We start from the raw sequence: 18,892 nt of genomic DNA, 5'->3' as shown, positions 1-18,892 counted from the left end.
AAATTTTTGCCTAATAAAGCATTATATGATTTTGCAAAAAAAAAAAAAGAGATCAGTGTATTTGACTTATAATCTATTTATGCATTTACTATCTTTCCAGTGAATTTATTTTAAAAACAAATTATCAGCAGCTTTCTTTCTTCCATTAAGTGTCCAGGTGCGTAGATTGCAGCTGGAGGAAAAACAAACAACCCCAGACAACAATGACGGTCTCAGCGCCTCAGTCTCGGGGACCATCCTGCCCTGCCGCATGAGGCTGCTGTACGCTGGCGGCAGCACCCACTCGACGGCAGTGGGTTTGCTTAGTTTTCTTTTTTATTACTGTAGTTAAAGGATCATTTATGTCACAGTATTTACTGAAGTTGCCATTCATCCCTACACACCTCTCATTTTCTTCCTTTACTTTGGTTGTGTTGTGCCGGCCTCTCCTATATTGTGTATTGCTTTTCCCTTCATCATAATTACTACTTGCGTGTGATCTTGTTTGTGGGTATTCGTCTCCCCCTCCCCCCAATAACTATAAAAGAATGTGCTTTTCTGGATGTTAACCAGTTCTTGACTTTTTATAATAGTAGTCTCATATAATAATTATCTTTTTGTGATTGGTTTATTTCACTCAGCATAAGGCTTTCCAGATTCACCCGTGTTGTGAGATGTTTCAGATTCATTTTCATTCTCTCTCATTGTATCGTATTGTCTATGTGTACCACAGTTTGTTTGCCCATTTATCCATTACGAAGTTGGCATGGAGGCCATATCTGACCTCCTCTGGTGACCTGAGGGAGCAGGTGAATCCATCTCCTCACCAGTCCATGCCCCACTGCCATGAGGCAGACGTTAGACATGCCTCCAGCCTCCTTCTTTACCCGATTCTGACACTAACCATTCCTCCCACAGCACCTTCCCTTCCCACTGGATTTCCAGTGACTGCACAGAACTCACAGACAATCGTGGAAATTTATGTAGAGGGGGAGATCAATTTAATAAAAATAAATTGATACTTATATACAGGGACATTAACAGGTTACCCCAAGCCAGGATCAGAAAACATGAAGGATACCGTCATTGGCCCCCAACACCACCTTTCTTCAGCCAACAACCAGGTCTCTTTAGCCTTCAGCTCTCAACCACTTGGTCCCTTGGCTCCTGCCTCCATGGGCCAGGGAGCCCCTCTCACAGTCTCAGTGTTACTCCTCTGCTCTGCCTCATGGACTCCTTGCCTCAGCCTCTAGTCTTGGTGTGGCATGGCCTCCACTGCTTCTGCCACTTCAGGCTCTACTAGTGGCCCTTCCTTGCTAGTCCTGGGAATTCTTTCTGCCCTGCTTCTGAAATAGCTCTTATTACCCAGGGGAATGTCAACCCAAACTGACCAGTCTCCTCTGTTATTGTTTCCCACACCCTGTTTGCATAGTCCTACCCAATCATTTGCTAGGCGTCACAGAGACATGGATAGAAGAGCTTATTAAGAAATTTCACTGCACTGCGTCTGTTGATGGACATTTAGGTTGTTTTTGTGTTTTGCTATCGTGAATAATGCTACAGTGAAGGTGTGTGTGTGTGTGTGTGTGTGTGTGTTGTGACAGCTCTTATTTCTCAGATGTATACCTAAGCGTGGGATTGCATGTTTTGCTTTGTAAGGAAACATCATCTTACCATTTTCCATAATGGTTGTACCATGTTGCCATTCCACCAGTAGTGTCTTGAGAGTTCCAGTGTCTCCACAGCCTTGCCAACATTTGTTATTCGGATTTTTGGTCAATGCCATTATTGCTTCAGTGAGTTAATGCCTCGTTGTAGTTCTGATTTGTATCTCTCTATTGATTCATCATCCTGAGCATCATTTCCTGTGCTTATTAGTTGCATAAATGTCTTCTTTGATGGTCTATTTGTAGTCTTTGCCCATTTTTAAATTGGATTTTGCTTATCTCTTTGTTGATGAAGTTTTCTACACACTTTAGGGATTCTTTGGCAGATAACATTACTGCCAAACCATTTCCCCCAGTCTGTAGGTTCTCTTTTTACTTTTATGGTGTCTTTTATGGGCATAGGGATGACATTTTTAGGAGGTATCAGTTACTTTGCTTGGTAAAGTGGAGGGGCAGCGAAAAAGAAGGCCCTCAGTGAGTTGGATTGACACCATGGCTGCAACAGTGTCTCAGGCACAGAAACAGTGGTGAGGGTGGCACAGGTGAGGGTGGCGCAGGTGTGGGTGGCGCAGGACCGTGCGGTGTGTGTCCTGCACAAGGTCACGATGGGCTGTAACCAGCTTGATGACACCTAGCATTGAACAACAACAGTTGCCTAGTTTATGTTCTGCTGTTTCTATAGATAAATTTGAGGATAGTAGATTCTTAACAAGGTTGAGTCAGTCCATGAACATAGTCTATTGCTTCATTTATTATTGCTTCATGATTAAGGTCTTTTGTATTTTTCAATAATCTTGTCCATCTTTTATAATACTCACCCTTAACTATTTGGAGATTTTTGATGCTATTGTAAATTATACTTTCAAAATTTGAATTTCTAGTTCATTGCTAGTATTTAGAAACATAGTTGTTTTTGTATATAACCATTTATCATTCAATCATTCTAATTTTAGTAGTTGTTTTGAGTTATCACAGATTATAGTAACCAAGACAATATGATATTGGCATTAAAAAAAGACAAGTAGATTGATCAGTGATTCTCAACCTGCCTAAGGCTGCAACCCTTTAATACAGTTCCTCATGTGTGGTGACCCCCACAACCATACAGTTATTTTTGTTGCTACTTCATAACTGTCATTTTGCTACTGTTAGGAATTGGGCAACCCCTGTGAAAGGGTCATTCGACCCCCAGGTTGAGAACCGCTGAGATAGATGAAACAGTCTAGAAATAGACCCATAGATACATGGGCAACTGACTTTGGACAAAAATGAAAGGCACTTTAGGAGATATAGGTGTGTGTTTCAAAGAATGGTAATTCCTTCTACCTGGTGGCTATGGATGCAAGGCAGGGTTCTCATGAACAGGATCATCCAATTTATTAATAAAAGATGGCTTGTATTGAATAAGACAAGCTGGGACAAGCATTTGAAGATGTTTTCGAGGTATTGAGGCCACCTTCAATACTCCCCAGAACAACCTTGTAAACTGCTGTGTGTTTTTTTTCTCTTTATATGTGCAGTTTAATGATGCTGATTACATGCTTGGAGTTAGGCATTCTCACTTTTTATTAGTTGTTCCTCATTAACATAAATTCACTGCCCCGCCCATGGGAGTCTAACCTTCCTAGTTTCTTATTTTTCCCTAACAGTTTTACAGGCAAGTAATTTACATATCATATAATTCAATAGTTTAATCATTCAATCACATCAAGGAGAATTGTATACAATCACCTCCACATCAATTTTAGACCATTCCCCCTCACATAGTTAAATCTCCCACTACCACGAGCCACTTTGATTGCTAACCTAGACCCTCGTAGTTAATGGCTGCCTGCATCAGAAACCTCTACCAGCTTTAGGACTTTTCTCTTAAAGCAAATACTGAAGAGGAAAAAAAATGAATTGATTAATTTGTTGCTCTCTTTTCTAAAATAGCAAATAATTTATACCACCATTGGTGGAAATTGCTGCTAATGAACAGCATCAAAATTACCAGGTCCTGTTCGGAGGAACAGACCCACAGCCCTCGCTGTGACTACTCTCTGTGTGAATACTGCTACTCTCTTCTTGATTGACACTGCCAGTAGAGGTGATTTGATTTATACTCCAGCATCTACCTGGTGGGTCTTGTGGCCAAACAAAAATCGGCTGCGTATTACATACATTATTTTCATCATTTAGGATAAGTCTTCATCTCAAGAAAATTCATGGCTTTAAAACTTCTTAATAGAAGATAGCATTGATGATTATACAATATCATGAACAGAGTCACTGTACCTGAATTGCAGGTATAAAAGAATGTTGAAATGGCCAATGTTTTGCTATACTTTTCTTCTGTCATAGGCAGTAATATAATTAAGGCAATTTAAAAAGGTAACAGAAAAATTAAAAATGAAAACTTTTCATGTTGTGGGGATAGGGAAAAGTCCAAGTAGTTCCTGCCATATTGCTTTCTTCCATGGTCACAGCAAATTAATAGCCATCCCTAAAAGGATGCTCAGTGAACCTTAATGGAAGTTCAACTACAGAGGTGGGGGGTGGAGGGGTGGGGCATGTCTGTCTCAGAAAAGGTGATTTCACATTTGTTGGTGGGAAAACCAGGAGAGGTAATGTGCCATGGGGAAAATGCTTAACATTGTATAGTACACAAACCAGTGGGAGACCACGCCCTGTGTTATATTCCTAATCAGGAACTTTGGCCAAGTTTCTATCCAGCTGCTGTTGACCGGGCCACATGCTATTCAACTGGGACTCTGTCCTCTCAAGGTGCATACTATCCTTCATAGGCAGCGCCCAAAGGATCCTTTTGGAAACCCTTTTAAATGAACCGGATTTTACCTTAAGCCTCTATCGCAGAGCAAAGGGACTGAACAATCCCTGGGACTAGCTAAGGCTGAAGCGCCCCTGTGTGAGAAGAAACAGATAACTGCTATCCCAAGCTTGTGGATTTGGAAGTCGTCGGACTTTGCTTCAGATATTCAACTTTGAGGGTGCCCAGTAATTGGCAATTTAAGATTACTATGTATTTGCTGTTTTCATAATCTCTTTGCTTTTGTATGACATGTCTTAATCCAACATACTTCCAACATACTTAATCCAGGCATGCTTCTGCCTTAGTATTATTGAAAGTTTTGCCCTGTCACCAACCCTCATTGTTTTTGTTGCTAGTTTCCAGTTACTTAAATTTTAATCTGTACAAGTCAATAATCTATGTCTTCTACTTTAAAAAGCTATCCTACATATACCTACTTTTCTCATAGTATTTTAAGTTTATGTCATTGGTAAATTAATGATACAATTAGTAAAATTACCCCATGCCCCATGGGGATTATTTATAATCTTCCCCAATAAAAGGACATTGCAGTCTCTAAAGTGGACCAGGGACATTAAAAAAAGAAAGGTAATTCAGTAGGGAAAGGATAGTCTTTCCAAGAAAAGATGCTGCAACAATTAGATGATACCCATATGCTTTGCCGCCCCAAGAGAATTTGATCCATTCCTTGCGTACTGCCGTCAAGGTCTAGTCACTGTGACCCTGAAGTGAGAGTAGAACTACCTCGTGGGTATTCGAGACGAAATCTGTATGGGAGTAGAACGCCTCCTCTTTCTCCCACAGAGTGACGGGTGGTTTTGAATTGCTGCCATTACAGTGAGCTTCTCAATGCATAACCCACTATGCCATCGGGGACAGCTTTTGGAAATATTCCTTCATTATTTCTTCGATAACATTCTCTTGTCTGCCAGGCTCAGAAATTGGATATGAGCATTATAGAAGATACAGGTGCGCTAGGGAAGGGGAATTGTTCAAAGTTCCCAGTCGATGACTTCCATCCGGAGCAAAAGATCACAGCTTTCCAGTCTCCCAGGGTGGTGGGAAAAGTAGTCTGAAAGCAGTCAGATCAGCTAATAGCAGAGGAGGGCTGCAGTGAGAGTGAAAGGCAGGGAACGAGTCGACAATCTATTCTGCCGCGTGTTCTTAAGTATCGGTGGTTGGGTTTAAGTCATTCCAGGCAGGAACTTAAAAAAATTATTCTCTGGGGGAATGAAATCATCCCTTAGAAAAGCTCACTCAGTTTTCTGGCTAACCTCGTAATTGTGCCCTCCAGTGAAACCACTGTGGCAGATCATGTACACTAAGCTCCCAAACTTCCTTTATTCCTTAATATGAATGACTAACTAACGAGCTGCAGGCATTTGAGAAAGGTCTTCAATATGGAGGAGGAAGTACAAAACAGAAGGGGTGCTCAGTAGAAATGTGGAAATATAAGAAGATTTTGCATCCAGGAAACAAATACAAGTTTCCATAAAAAAGGAAAAATTAAGAGAAGAAGAAAGAGTCTGTGAAATTAAAGTTTTGAAAAAAATTTTTGATAGAAAAACTTAAAAATGTTATTAGATGCCTTAGAGTTGGTTCCAACTCATAGCAACCCTGTGTCTGTGCAGTAGGCCGAGACACCGTGCTCCCGTCACAGTCAGTCCCGTGTTTGAGCTCACGTTGCAACCACTGTGTGTCCAGGTCATTGGAAGTCTTTTTCTCTGACTTTACCAAGCATGATGTCCTTCTCCAGGGAATGGCCCCTCCTGAGAACATGTCCCCAGAATGTTAAACGAAGTCTGGCCATCTTCACTTCCAAAAAGCATTCTGCCAGAATGCTATACATATATACATATAAATACATATGCATGGGACCTATATATATAAATACATATGAATGGGTAATATTCTTATATTTCTCAAAGGCAGAATTAGAAGCTAAAAGGCAATGAAGCCTCCACAATTCTAAAAGAAAAATAATTTTGAACTTACAGTTCTACACAGAGCAAACTATCGACAAATGTGATTGCAGAATTAAGATAAGTCAGAATTTGAAGGCATTTACCTCTCAGGAAACTAGTGAAGGATGTGTTCCATCCAGCTAAAAGAGATGGAGATGTGGAACCCAGAAGACAGGGCTAGTACCACAGGAAGGAGATGGAGGGATCTCTCAGAGGGGGACGATGAAGGATCAAGCATCAGCTATGAGGAAAGACTGAGCTCTAGAAGGGAGGTCCCAAGGGAGAAAATGAGACAATTTAAAATTTGACAGATTTTATAAGTGAGGATTCAGAAGAGTATTGTAGAGAAGACTTGGAGTATATTACAAAAAAGCACCGAAGTCAATGGAAACCCCTAACTTTGGGGAGGCAACGGGAAAAACGTAAGGAAGGACATTAAAATATGTATTGTCACCCTAGGAAGTCAGTTGATTCTATTTTATGTTTACCTCTTTTTGAGATTTCATAGAAGTGAGAATATACAGTATTTGTGGTTTTGGATTAATTTATTTCACTCAGCATAATGTCCTTCAGATTTATCGACATTTCAAGATAATCTCAAGAATTCATTCGTCTTTGGACTGAGTTGTAGCCACTGTATGTAGGTGCCACCTTGTGTTTATCCTTTTCTTTGCTGTTGAGGGCTTAGGCTGTTCCTGTGCGATGAACTTCTCACTTTTCTTTGCTGTTGAGGGCTTAGGCTGTTCCTGTGCAATGAACTTCTCACTGCCATGGGGTCGATTCCGACTCATAGCAACCCTATAGGACAGGGTAGAACTGTCCCTGTGAGTTTCTGAGATTGTAACACTTAAAAGAAAATTTATGAGACTGTAAGTCTTTACAGGAGTAGAAAGCCTCATATTTCTCCTATAGAACTGCTGGTCATTTCTATGCCAGCAGGGCGTCTGCAGTCAACATAGGTGTCCATAGGTGTGCATCTATCATTTGTGTCACTTCTATTAGATCCTTAGGTTATATTCCTAATAGCAGACTTGCCAGGTCATGTGGTAATTCTATTGATAAGCTTTTAAGTGGCTTATTCCTCAGAAATGGACAGCTTATTCCTTCTTCATAGTCTGTTTTTCGTTTGGAAGCTCTGTTGAACCTCATTTTACTTTGAGTGACTTTGCTGATATTTGAAATACCATTGACCATAGCTTCCAGCAGCAGAGCAGCACACAAGCCCCAATGTGTGACAAAGGGATAGACTAATACATGACTGTCCAAAGAACAAACAAACCTCTCTTGGAAGGACAGCCAGAAAGCTCCTTAGAAGCAAGGATGGCAAGACTTCAGCTCATGTACTTTGAACATGTTATCAGGAGAGATCAGTCCCTGGAAAAAGACATCATGCTTGATAAAGTAGAGGGGCAGCGAAACAGAGGAAGGCTCTGAAGGACATGGCTTGGCACAGCGATTGCAGTAATGAGCACTGAATGTCTTTCTATCTCTGTAGCTCTTTAGTCTCTTTCTGCATGCTTTATCATTTCCATGATATAAAGCATTCACATGCTTGGATGGATTTATTCCTAGGTATTTCTTAAATGCCATTTTGGAGTTGTTTTCAGTTAAATTGGTAAATCAACAGATAGTGGTATTGATGTTATTTACACGACATATTCCAGACAAATCCTCTTGAAAGCATTTTCAAGTGGGTGCCTCTGGGGTATGTGTGTGTGCTATTAGATAAATTCATAAATGTAATCAAATGGGGAGGCTAAAACTAGGGAGCTAAGTGCCCATATGTGGCAATTGTGGGAAGACTATTTAGTATCTGTTTCCAAAAATGTCTACTCCCCCTTACTAGGAGCTCAGTGCCCCTGAAGTCTCTGTCTTCCCTTAGCTCCTGGTAGCCAGATGTATAGTTTCTATACATCTGCCTCATCTAGATCATGTAAGTGGGGTCATATAGCACCTCACGTTTTGTGTCTGGCTTTTTTTTCACTCAGAATAATGTTTTAAAGGTTCATTCATGTCATAGCATGTATCAGGGCTTCATTTCTCTTCATGGCTGATTCATATTCCATGATCCACACCACATTTTGTTTATCCATTCATCTGTTGATGGACCCATGGGTTAGGTCCACCTTTGGGTGGTGGTGAACAGGATGGCCTGGAACATTGGTGCACATATATCTGTTTGCTCCCCTGCTTTCATTTCAAGTATTTGGGGTATGTAGCTAGGAACAGAGTTGCTGGGTGAGAGTGTAAATCTGTGCCCAGCTCTCAGAGGGAGCTTCATTTCATTTTAATTAAAATGAACAAATATTATGCATTAAATGCCTGGTGCTGCTCACACACTAGGGTGCTTGGATGGGAAGTCCTCTAACTATTCTCTGGTAGGATGAACTGGGTTTGTCTCACCTAAGTTCTCGCCTTTTCCTCCAAGCTGGATTTAAAAAAATGTGAGCATTTTCCCTGTGTTGGACTGGGGAGGCTGTTGAGGAGAGCGAGCGAGGTTCTAAGTCCCACTTGTTTCTCTGTTCAGAACATGAATGGCTTTGAGGAAGGCGTGGAGTTTCTGCCAGTCAACAATGCGAAGAAGGTGGAGAAGCGGGGTCCAAGACGCTGGGTGGTGCTGGCAGCCATCATCATTGGCTTTGTCCTGCTTTCTCTTCTGACCTGCGTCCTGGTGTGGTACTTCCAGTGTGAGTGGGACTGGGGACGTTGGCTCTGGGGAAGGCAGTGTGGGGTGGCCGTACCCTTTACTGTGATGGCTGTGCTCCCATCTGCTTGATGGCCTCCACCTGTTTTCTGACGGGACACCACATGAAAGAGAAAGCAGGGATGGGGGAGGGGAGGAGAAGGCTTTAGGCACTCCATCTCGCCTGCTCCTTTGAAGGTGTAAGGAGAGGGCGAGAGACGTTGGCCGGAGCTGGTCAGTAGGTTCACCCGCCCACTTGTCACCTACTGGCATTCACCCTTCCTGGGAGCTAGGAGGTTATGGGAGGGAGAGATTGGTCCCACTTCCTCTGACGGCTCCCTTTTCTGGGTCTTGCCCAGACTGGAATGTCCGGGTCCAGAAGGTGTTCAATGGCCACCTGAGGATCCGGAATGAGAACTTTGTGGATGCCTACGAGAACTCCAACTCCACCGAGTTTGCACACCTGGCTCACAAGGTGAAGGAAGCGGTGAGTCTGATGGCTGAGCCCTGCCTCGTGCCCTGGTATCCCCATCTCTAGTTTCTGTTCATCTTTTGTCCCAGACCCCTGTGCTGGGAGTGTGATGGTGTGGGGAGGGAGAGAATCGCTGCCCAGTCTTGGTTTGCTATGAGCTTCGTCTCTACCCTCAGCTGAAGCTGCTATACAGTGAAATCCCTGAGCTGGGTCCTTACCACAAGCAATCAGCAGTGACTGCCTTCAGGTAGGTGCTACAGGGAAGGCTGTGCTATTCCTTGAGAATGGAAACAGGTTGGGAGCTATGGGACTCCCATTGTTCTGGCCTTTTGGGAATGGGATTGGGTGGAGGAGTACAGGAAGGCAAATACCTTGTAATTTGCGAGGTGGTGACGCTGCGAGGCCCTGGCTTAGACCCAAGATCCAAGTCCCTTTTCTGCCTTGTAAGCATGCTACTTAGCACACTTAGCTGTTTTGACTCTTAAATCGGGAATAATGATAGTGGTGTTACCAGGACACACTGTGGCAAATGTGGGTAACCCGCATTGCACAGTGCCTGCCATAGAACCGCACTCGATCCTGCTAGCTATGATTTGTTTTGCAGACTCGAGTGTGAGGGAGTTGAGGTCCTTAAAAAGGCTTCCATGTGCCCTCATGTTTTCCTTGCTCGAGCGTCTGTATTAATAACTCATTCCTGTAAGGCTTCCTGGTTTTCAAAAGGACTTTAAATATTGTTCGTTCACCTTAAACCTCACTAATGCCACGTGGTCATCCCTTTTCTCAGACCAGTGACAAATTCAGGAAGGTGGTACTTGGCGAGCCCAAGTGAATGGTAGAGGCCAAGTCCAACCCTAAACCTCAGTTGGCCCTAGAATATGTATGTATGTCTGCTGGAGGCAAGGGTGAGACTGATGGAGCAGAGGGTAAAGGGGCGAGATCTCTTGCGTAGAATATCAAACAGTAGATAAGAATAAGACAGAATTTGGGGGGACACGGACTTGTGTGTGTGTGTGTGTGTGTGTGTGTGTGTGTGTGTGTGTGTGTGAGACTCAAGCTGGTTTGTGGCTGGCCTGAGCTGCCAAGTCTGTGCTCCTGGCAAGCAGAGGGCTGTGAGGGGCGTGGAGGAAGGATGAGCCCAGCGCACCAGCACCCAGGCTGTTCTCTCTCCCAGCGAGGGCAGCGTCATCGCGTACTACTGGTCGGAGTTCAGCATCCCGAAGCGCCTGGTGGAGGAGGCCGAGTGTGCCTTGGCAAAGGAACGCGTGGTCACATTGCCGCCTCGTGCACGAGCGCTCACCTCCTTTGTGCTGACGTCCGTGGTGGCCTTCCGTGAGTCCGTGTGGGGGTGGGGGGCAGCAGTGAGGAGACTGGCAGGGCGGCGGCCAGTTGTTCATGGAGTGGCTCTAGGCTCTGACCCTTCCATTAAACTGAGGCGTGGAGGTGGAAACACTTGTTGAGTCAGGTGCTGCTGTACTGGTGCTTCCTGGTAGGACAATTAAACAAAAAACTCACTGCCATTGAGTCGATGCTGACTCAGAGCAAGCCTGCAGCCAAGGTAGAGCTGCTCCTGTGAGTTTCGAGACTGTTCCTGCTTAAGGAAATAGAAAGCCCTGACTTTCTCCCATGGTTTCGAACTGCGGGCCTTGCGCATCACAGCCAAATGAACGCATAACCACTGTACCACCAGGGCATCTTGGTAGGGCAATATGAAAGCAGAAATAAGGCACTAGACACTAATAAATTCTTAATTCCCCCTTCTGTTGTTCAGCCACTGACCCCAGAACCATGCAGACGACCTGGGACAGTAAGTACATCTTTCTTTCTCTGCTTCTGGCTAATGGGTGGCAGGTGGAAGTTAAGGGGCCCAGAAATCCAGCAGTGATAGTCAGTACATCTCTCTACCTCTTCCAGATCCTTCTGAAGTCCCCTCTTCACATCCCCTGTCCAGCTAGAGTGGCCCCTGGGACAGCCGGGAGGGCACCCTCTGCATCTTGGGAGCTCTGCTCCACAACTTCTTGTGCTCTTCTTCACAGACAGCTGCAGTTTTGCCCTGCATGCCCGTGGCAGGGAGAGGACTCGCTTCACCACACCTGGCTTCCCTGACAGCCCCTACCCCGCCCATGCCCGCTGCCAGTGGGCCTTGAGGGGAGATGCTGACTCCGTGCTAAGCCTCACCTTCCGCAGCTTTGACCTTGCACCCTGTGATGAACGGGCCAGTGACCTGGTTGCAGTCTATGACAGCTTGAGCCCCATGGAACCCCATGCTGTGGTGCAGTGAGTGTGGCGGTTAGGGTGGTGGCGGCGGGGCCACTTATGGGACCAGGCATCCTGAATGAAGTGCAGTGTGGAAATACCAGGGTTCCATTTGACATTTGGGCTAGCCGTCTAATACTTAACTCGACAGCACTGCCCAAGTTCCTGCAAAGGCAACCAAAGGAGGTTCTACATTCTAAGGCGCCTCTACACCAGTGGTTCTCAATCTTCCTAATGCCGAGACCGCTTAATACAGTTTCTCATGTGGTGGTGACCCCCTGGCCATAAAATTATTTTAGTTGCTACTTCATAACTGTAATTTTGCTACTGTTCTGAATTGGGTGTCTCCTGTGAAAAGGTCACTCGATGCCCAAAGGGGTCACGACCCACAGGTTGAGAACCGCTGCTCTACACCCATCTCTCTGTAGTCAAGGTCTGGGGGTCTTTGCTCATCTTACATACCTTGACCTTGAGTCCTGTACTGAACTGACAGCTCTTAAAAAATCTGTCAGTGTGTTGTACTGTGGTGGCTTGTGTGTTGCTGTGACACTGGAAGCCGTGCCATTGGTACTTCAATTATCAGCAGGGTCACCCGTGGTGGACAGGTTCAGTGGAGCTTCCAAACTAAGATAGGCTAGGCAGTAAGAAGAGGTCATCATATTTGAAAAGGTAACCTCCCCAAATCTTAAGGAATAGCAACGGAACATTGTCTGAAACAGTGCCAAAAGATGAGCCCTTCCAGGTGGAAGACACTCCAATTGTCCTGGGGAAGAGCCTCCTCCTCTGTAATGGCAGCGTCACTGTGTGCGGGTGGAGCTAAGCTTTTAAGACCTTCATTGGTTGATGTGACATAACTTAGAACAAACATCCACTGATAATCAGAACATGAAATGTACAAAGTGAAAATTTAGGAAATTGAAAGTCAAAAGTAAAATGGAGGGACCCCTTCTCAGGGGGATGGACAACAGAAAAGTGGGTGAAGGCAGACAGCAGTTGGTGTAAGACATGAAAAAAAATTAATACATTATCAAGGGTTAATGAGGGAGGGAGGGAGGAGGGTGGAAAGGTGAAATAAGGAGCTGATATCAAGGGCTCAAGTAGAAAGGATATGTACAAATGTGCTTGACACATGGATGTGTGTATGGATTGTGGTAAGGGCTGTAAGAGCCCCCCAAAAATGATTAGAAAAAAAAAAGTAAAATGGAGGGAAAAAAGAGGACCTGACACCAAGGGCTCAATAGAAAGTAAATGTCTAGAAAACAATGACGACAACAAATGTGCTTGATACAATTGTTGATGTGTGGATTGTTATTAGAGCTGTAAGAGCCTCAATAAAATGGTTTTTTTTAAAGTAAAATGGAATGCATGAAGACTGATATCCTAGAGATTAGTGAGCTGAAATGGACCATTGGAATCAGACAGCCAAAGTCTACTCCGCTGGGAATGACACATTGTAGAGGAATGGGGTTGTACTCAGTGTGGAAACGAACATTCCAAGATCTATCCTGAAATACAAACACCGTCAGTGATGTGCTAATATTCACATGCCTACAAAGAAGATCAGTTCATATGACTATTATTCAAATGTAAGCACCAATGAAGATTTTTATCAATTGCTCTAGTCTGAAATTGATCAATCATGCAGTGAAGATGCATTGATGATAACTCTTTTTTTTTACTTGTAGTGTAACAGATATATAATTTATATATATGATTGTAAGGTTTTTAAAAAAATCATTTTATTGGGGGCTCGTACAACTCATCACAATTCATACATACATTCATTGTGTTAAGCACAATTGTACATTTGTTGCCATCATTCTCAAAACATTTGCTTTCTGCTTGATCTTTTTGTATCAGCTCCTCATTTTTCCCTTCCCTCTCCACTCCTCCCATAATAACTCTTGATAGGAATATGAAAATGGAAACAGGAAGGATCAGCCGTTGGAAAATAGGGACTTTGGTAAGAGAAACAGCATCAGACGTCATATGCTAAACTTCTGTAAGGTGAATATCTTAGTCATTGCAAATTCCGTTTCTCAGCAATGGTAAGTGGTCACTAGACATACGGACCTCTACCGGTCGGAATACAAAAGAATCAAATGGATGACGTCAGGGGAATGAGAAGATGGGGGCACTCCATATCATCAGTCAGAACAAAGCCAGGGGTCGACTACAGAACAAACCATTGATGGCTATTGTGCAAGTTCAGCTTGAAGCTGAAAAAAATTACAACCAGCCTTTGAACGCCAATACGCACCCTTGAGTAAATACTGCTTGAATTTAGAGACCACCCCAAGACCAGATTTGACACATTTAATGCTAATGACTAGATGGTTGCATCCTTTCAGTATCCCCCCAGGCAAGTTGTGGGATGACATGACATCAAAGATATCATAAAGAAACCAAAGGTCATTAAAAAGAGACAAAGAAAAGACCAAAAAGGATGGCAGAAGAAACTCTGAAACTTGCCATTAAACAGAGTAACTAAAGCAAAAGGAAGAAATGAAAGAGATGAGCAAATTTCAAAGTGGACTTAAGAAAATAAAGTATTATAATGAACTGTGCAAAAGACTTAGAAAACTGCAAAGAGCGAGGAAACCAAAAGGAAGAACAAACCTAGCACTTCTGAGGCTGAAAGATATTCAAGTTGTGAAATTGAAGGATTCTCTGGGTACACACACACACACACACACTGGACAATACGGGATGAAGCATCAAAAGAAGGTGGAAGAAACGCAGTTACCTAACCTAAAAGAATTGGTTGAGATTCAGCCATTTCAGGAAGTAATAGATGATGGTACTAAAAGAAACTCAACTTGCTCTGAAGGCATTGGTAGAAAGCAAGATTCCTTGCATTGATAGAATACCATGAAATGTTTCTGCAAAGAGAAAACGGTGCTAGTGGGGCTTGCTTATCTATTCTAGAAATTTGGACGATAACTATCTGGCCAGTTGACTGGAAGAGATCTATGTCCATGTGAAAAGAAAAATAATCTAACAAAATGCGGAAATCATTGAACAATATCGTTAACATCATGCGTAAGTAAAATTTGCTGAAGATAATTACAAAATGAATACTGCAGTATCTTAAGAGGGAGCTGCCAGAAATTCAAGCTGGATTTAGAAGAGGGTGTGGAATGAGAGATTTCATTGCTGATACCAGATGGATCTTTCTGAAAGTAGAGTACCAGAAAGATGCTTGCCTCCATTTCACTGAATAGTCAAAGGTTTGACTGTGAATCACAACAAATCATAGATAGCATTCTGAAGACAGGGAGTTCTGGAACACTTAATTATAATCATGTCGCGCCTGTACATAGAGCAAGAGGCAGCCATTCAAACAGAACAAGAATATGCTGCATGGGTTAAAGTCAGAAAAGGTGTGTGTCAGGGTTGCATCCATTCACCACGTGTATTCATTCCGTATGCTGAGCTAATAATTCGAGATGCTGGACTATAAGAAGAACGCGTTAGGATTGGAGAAAGACTCATTAGTGACCTGCACTAAGCAGATAGCACAACTTTGCTGAAAGGAAAGAGGAAGCCCTTACTGATGGAGATCAAGGACTACAACCTTTAATATGGAGTGTACCTTAACATTTTAAAAAGCAGTAGTGAAAGTCCTCACCACTGGACCAACAGGCAGCATCACGATGAATGGAGAGAAGACTGAAGCTGGCGAGCACTTCACTTTACTTGAATGCACATCAACATTGTAGAACCAGCAATCGGGAAATCAGAGGACGCATCGCACGGAGCAAGTTTGCTGCACGAGGCCTCTTGAGAATGTGAAAGCGCAAAGATGCCCGTTGAGTCAGCTGCACCTGACGCTGTCAGCGGCCTTACGTGCGCAACAGTTGGACGCGAATGTTGCACTAGAGTGACGTTGCTGGTGAGGAATACTGAAAGTAGCATGGACTGAACAGATCCATTTGTGTGGGAAGAAAGACTCAGCATGCTCCTCAGAAGCAAGTCAGGTGAGGGAGGCTTTGTCTCACATGCTTTGGCTTGTTGCCTGGAGAGACCGATCCCCGGCGAAGGGCTCTGGGCAAAGCAGACCGAGGCCCATCCGGATGAGATGGCTGGGCGGTGGCTGCCATAGTGGGCTCAGACATAGCAACCACGAGGACAGGATGGCATCGGTGCTTCATTCCGTTGCATATGTGGGGTTGCTTTGAGCTGTAACATACCCATGGCATCTCCTCCACAGCATGGAACAACCACGACTGTTGGGCATTTAATGTGCCTAAGGCTTTGCGTTTTTAAAGACAGACATAAACGGTGTTAAAACTAAATCCTTACTAACCCTCTCAATAAAGAAACAAGTTTACAACAGTTAAAAAACAACAACAACAAAACCCAACTAAATCCTTACTTCCTTGATTGCTTGTGGGGGAGGGGACCTCCTTAAAGATCCCTTTAGTCATACCCTTGGCTTTTTGTGGCTGGAGCACTTAAAAGACATCTTAACTAAGAATTACAAATTTAAGTTAAAAGTCAGCTTACAGCTTAAACCCAGCGGGACAATGAGGTGAATGAAAATGTGGACAGGAGACCGGCTTATCTGCACAGTGGCAGCGACCCCAGCCCCCACAGCTCTCCTCTGTCGCCGGACAGCTCTACTTCGACATTGTTTCCAGGCAGATCCCCGTTGCAGAAACATTAACATGTGGGACGTATCTTGAAATTACAGCAGCTCAGTGCTGCTGCTGTCTGGTTGGCTAGCGCAGAGCCGCACCTGGCAAGCTGCTGCTCTGCTCAGGTTATAGGGATGACTGGCAAGGGCTGCGGCAGGCAAGGACTCAGACAACCTTCTGTGGTCTCTGCCCTTTGGGTCCCCTCTCTGTATTGGGGGCAGACAGGTTTGTGACAAGTTCAGGCTCCATCTGTTCTCCCTAACACCTGCCTCCCTCTGCCTACCCCACAGGCTGTGTGGCACCTACCCTCCCTCCTACAACCTGACCTTCCTCTCCTCCCAGAACGTCTTTCTTGTCACACTGATCACCAACACTGAGCGGCGACATCCCGGCTTTGAGGCCACGTTCTTCCAGCTGCCCAAGATGAACAGTAAGGAAGGGCAGGGTGGGTGGGGCTGTTTGCTAGAAGGGAGGGGGACCTTAGAGGGTGACCTGGCCCTAAGGACTACAGATGTCCAGTGAACTAACTCAGGTCAGCGGCAGAAGCTTGAGTCTGAAGCTGATAGGTGGTTTGTCTCTTCAAATGGCTTAGGAGGTCTCCCTAAAGCACTAAGCCTGCTACGCAGAGTTCCACCAACCTGCTGTTCAGAGTGTGGTGTCCAGGCATGCGGAACTCCTGGGTCAGTGGGAAAAGAGTTTGGGGCAGCGGTTGTCAACCTGTGGACCGTGACCCCTTTGGGGGTCAAACGACCCTTTCACAGGGGTTGTCTGATTCATAACAGTAGTAAAATTACAGTTATGAAGAAGAAAAAAAAAAAATGTTATGGTGGGGGGTGGTCACCACCACATGAGGAACTGTCTGAAAGGGTCGCAGCATTAGGAAGGGTGAAACCACTGGTTTAGGGTGTTCCTAAGGGGGCAGAGCACACTGCCTGCCCCCTTGCCCCAGCGGGTCTTGGGGTCCTTATGCTGTTGTCTTGTCCTCTCCTCTCAGGTTGTGGAGGCTACTTGCGTAAAGCCCAAGGAACATTTAGCAGCCCTTATTATCCAGGCCACTACCCACCCAATATGAACTGCACGTGGAACATCGAGGTAGGCGACTTGGGTTTTGTGTAGGAGAAGTGGTTCTCAGGAAGCCCAGGGAAAGGGGAGACTGGACTCGTTCAGAAAGCTGGGAGGCCCGTATCTGACCCTTCACATGTCGCCTAGGGTTCATTCACATGGTTTCTTCCAATCCCACAGACTCAAGACCAGATGCTAGCACCCCGACCAGTTATTGGCTCAGGGACCGTGGCCCTTTTGCTGGCCTCTGTGCTTCAGTGTGCTCACTGGTGAAATGCGGGGAGCAGTCCCTCTTTCTTGGAGGTGGTCTGGGGATCAGGTCTGAGAATGTGTAAGACGTGGTTCCTGGCCACCTGAGCTGAGAAGCTTTAGTCAAATGGCAGCTTGGAAAGATAGTCTTGCCAGTCGGACTGCACATCCCACCATCCCGATTAGAGACGGAACTTCCCTTTCCAGCCTCTTCTCGTAAAATAGTAGTGTGTCCTGCCCTAGATGCAGGGGTCTTAAACTCCTAACCGCAAACCTGTCTGTCCATGCCCCTTGATGCCCACATGGGCTCAGAGTGGAAGATGGGAAACGAGATCCGGAGGGACAGGTGCTGCTGTGCCCTCCCTGGCGCCGCCACGTCACACAGCCCTGGGGTCTAGGGGACGGGGAGAAGCAGCAGACTAGCCGCAGCCCTCTCTCCAGGTGCCCGGCAGCCAGTATGTGAAGGTGCGCTTCAAAATCTTCTACTTGGTGGAGCCCAACATGTCACCAGCCTCCTGCACCAAGGACTACGTAGAGGTCAACGGGGAGAAGTACGTGCCCTGTGGGAGTGGGGCAACCTGGCCACATCTTGATGGCATGTGTCCTGGGGATGGGGTGGGGGGTAAGCTCCTCCAAGCTCCTGGTCTCACCGCTGTGCCCTCCCACCAGGTACTGCGGAGAGAGGTCCCAGTTTGTCGTCACCAGCAATAGCAGCAAGATCACAGTCCGCTTCCACTCGGACCAGTCCTACACAGACACAGGGTTCCTGGCAGAGTACCTCTCTTATGACTCCAGTGACCGTGAGTGCACAGGGCGAGGCCTAGGGAACTACTGGGTAACTTTGGAACCATCGATCCACTCTGTATTTTGTGTATGTTGTGTTTTCTGGATACAGAGAACGTAAGATACACATCACTCCAATAGTTTTTTTATGAATGGCAGAGCAACCTGCCCATAGGGTTTTCTAGGATGTAAACATTTATGGGAGCAGTTCTCCAGGTCTTTTCTCCCATGAAGGAGATGAGACGGTTTGAACTGCCAACCTTTTGGTTCACAACCAAGAGCTTAGCCATTGTGCCACCACCAACACTGTAACGGCAGTGACAACAGG

At 45.0% G+C, this 18,892-nt stretch overlaps 1 protein-coding gene across 1 annotated transcript in view; it reads left to right on the top strand.

Moving 5' to 3' along the window:
• Window positions 1-18,892, top strand: part of ST14 (ST14 transmembrane serine protease matriptase) — a 56,583-nt gene that overhangs the window by 21,266 nt on the left and 16,425 nt on the right. The window contains exons 2-11 of the mRNA XM_045295186.1: window positions 8,950-9,109; window positions 9,465-9,592; window positions 9,754-9,824; window positions 10,749-10,906; window positions 11,346-11,381; window positions 11,611-11,851; window positions 16,761-16,900; window positions 17,465-17,562; window positions 18,223-18,332; window positions 18,451-18,581. Coding sequence (XP_045151121.1) covers window positions 8,950-9,109; window positions 9,465-9,592; window positions 9,754-9,824; window positions 10,749-10,906; window positions 11,346-11,381; window positions 11,611-11,851; window positions 16,761-16,900; window positions 17,465-17,562; window positions 18,223-18,332; window positions 18,451-18,581 — 1,273 coding nt within the window. The remainder of the gene's footprint in view (window positions 1-8,949; window positions 9,110-9,464; window positions 9,593-9,753; window positions 9,825-10,748; window positions 10,907-11,345; window positions 11,382-11,610; window positions 11,852-16,760; window positions 16,901-17,464; window positions 17,563-18,222; window positions 18,333-18,450; window positions 18,582-18,892) is intronic.

Source organism: Echinops telfairi, unplaced genomic scaffold (genome assembly GCF_000313985.2).
Source record: "Echinops telfairi isolate 266 unplaced genomic scaffold, ASM31398v2 ScPeMD7_5592;HRSCAF=6446, whole genome shotgun sequence".
In the NCBI taxonomy this organism is placed as follows: Eukaryota; Metazoa; Chordata; class Mammalia; order Afrosoricida; family Tenrecidae; genus Echinops; species Echinops telfairi.
The sequence above is the reverse complement of the archived record's forward strand: the minus strand, read 5'-3'. Positions and strand labels throughout refer to the sequence as shown.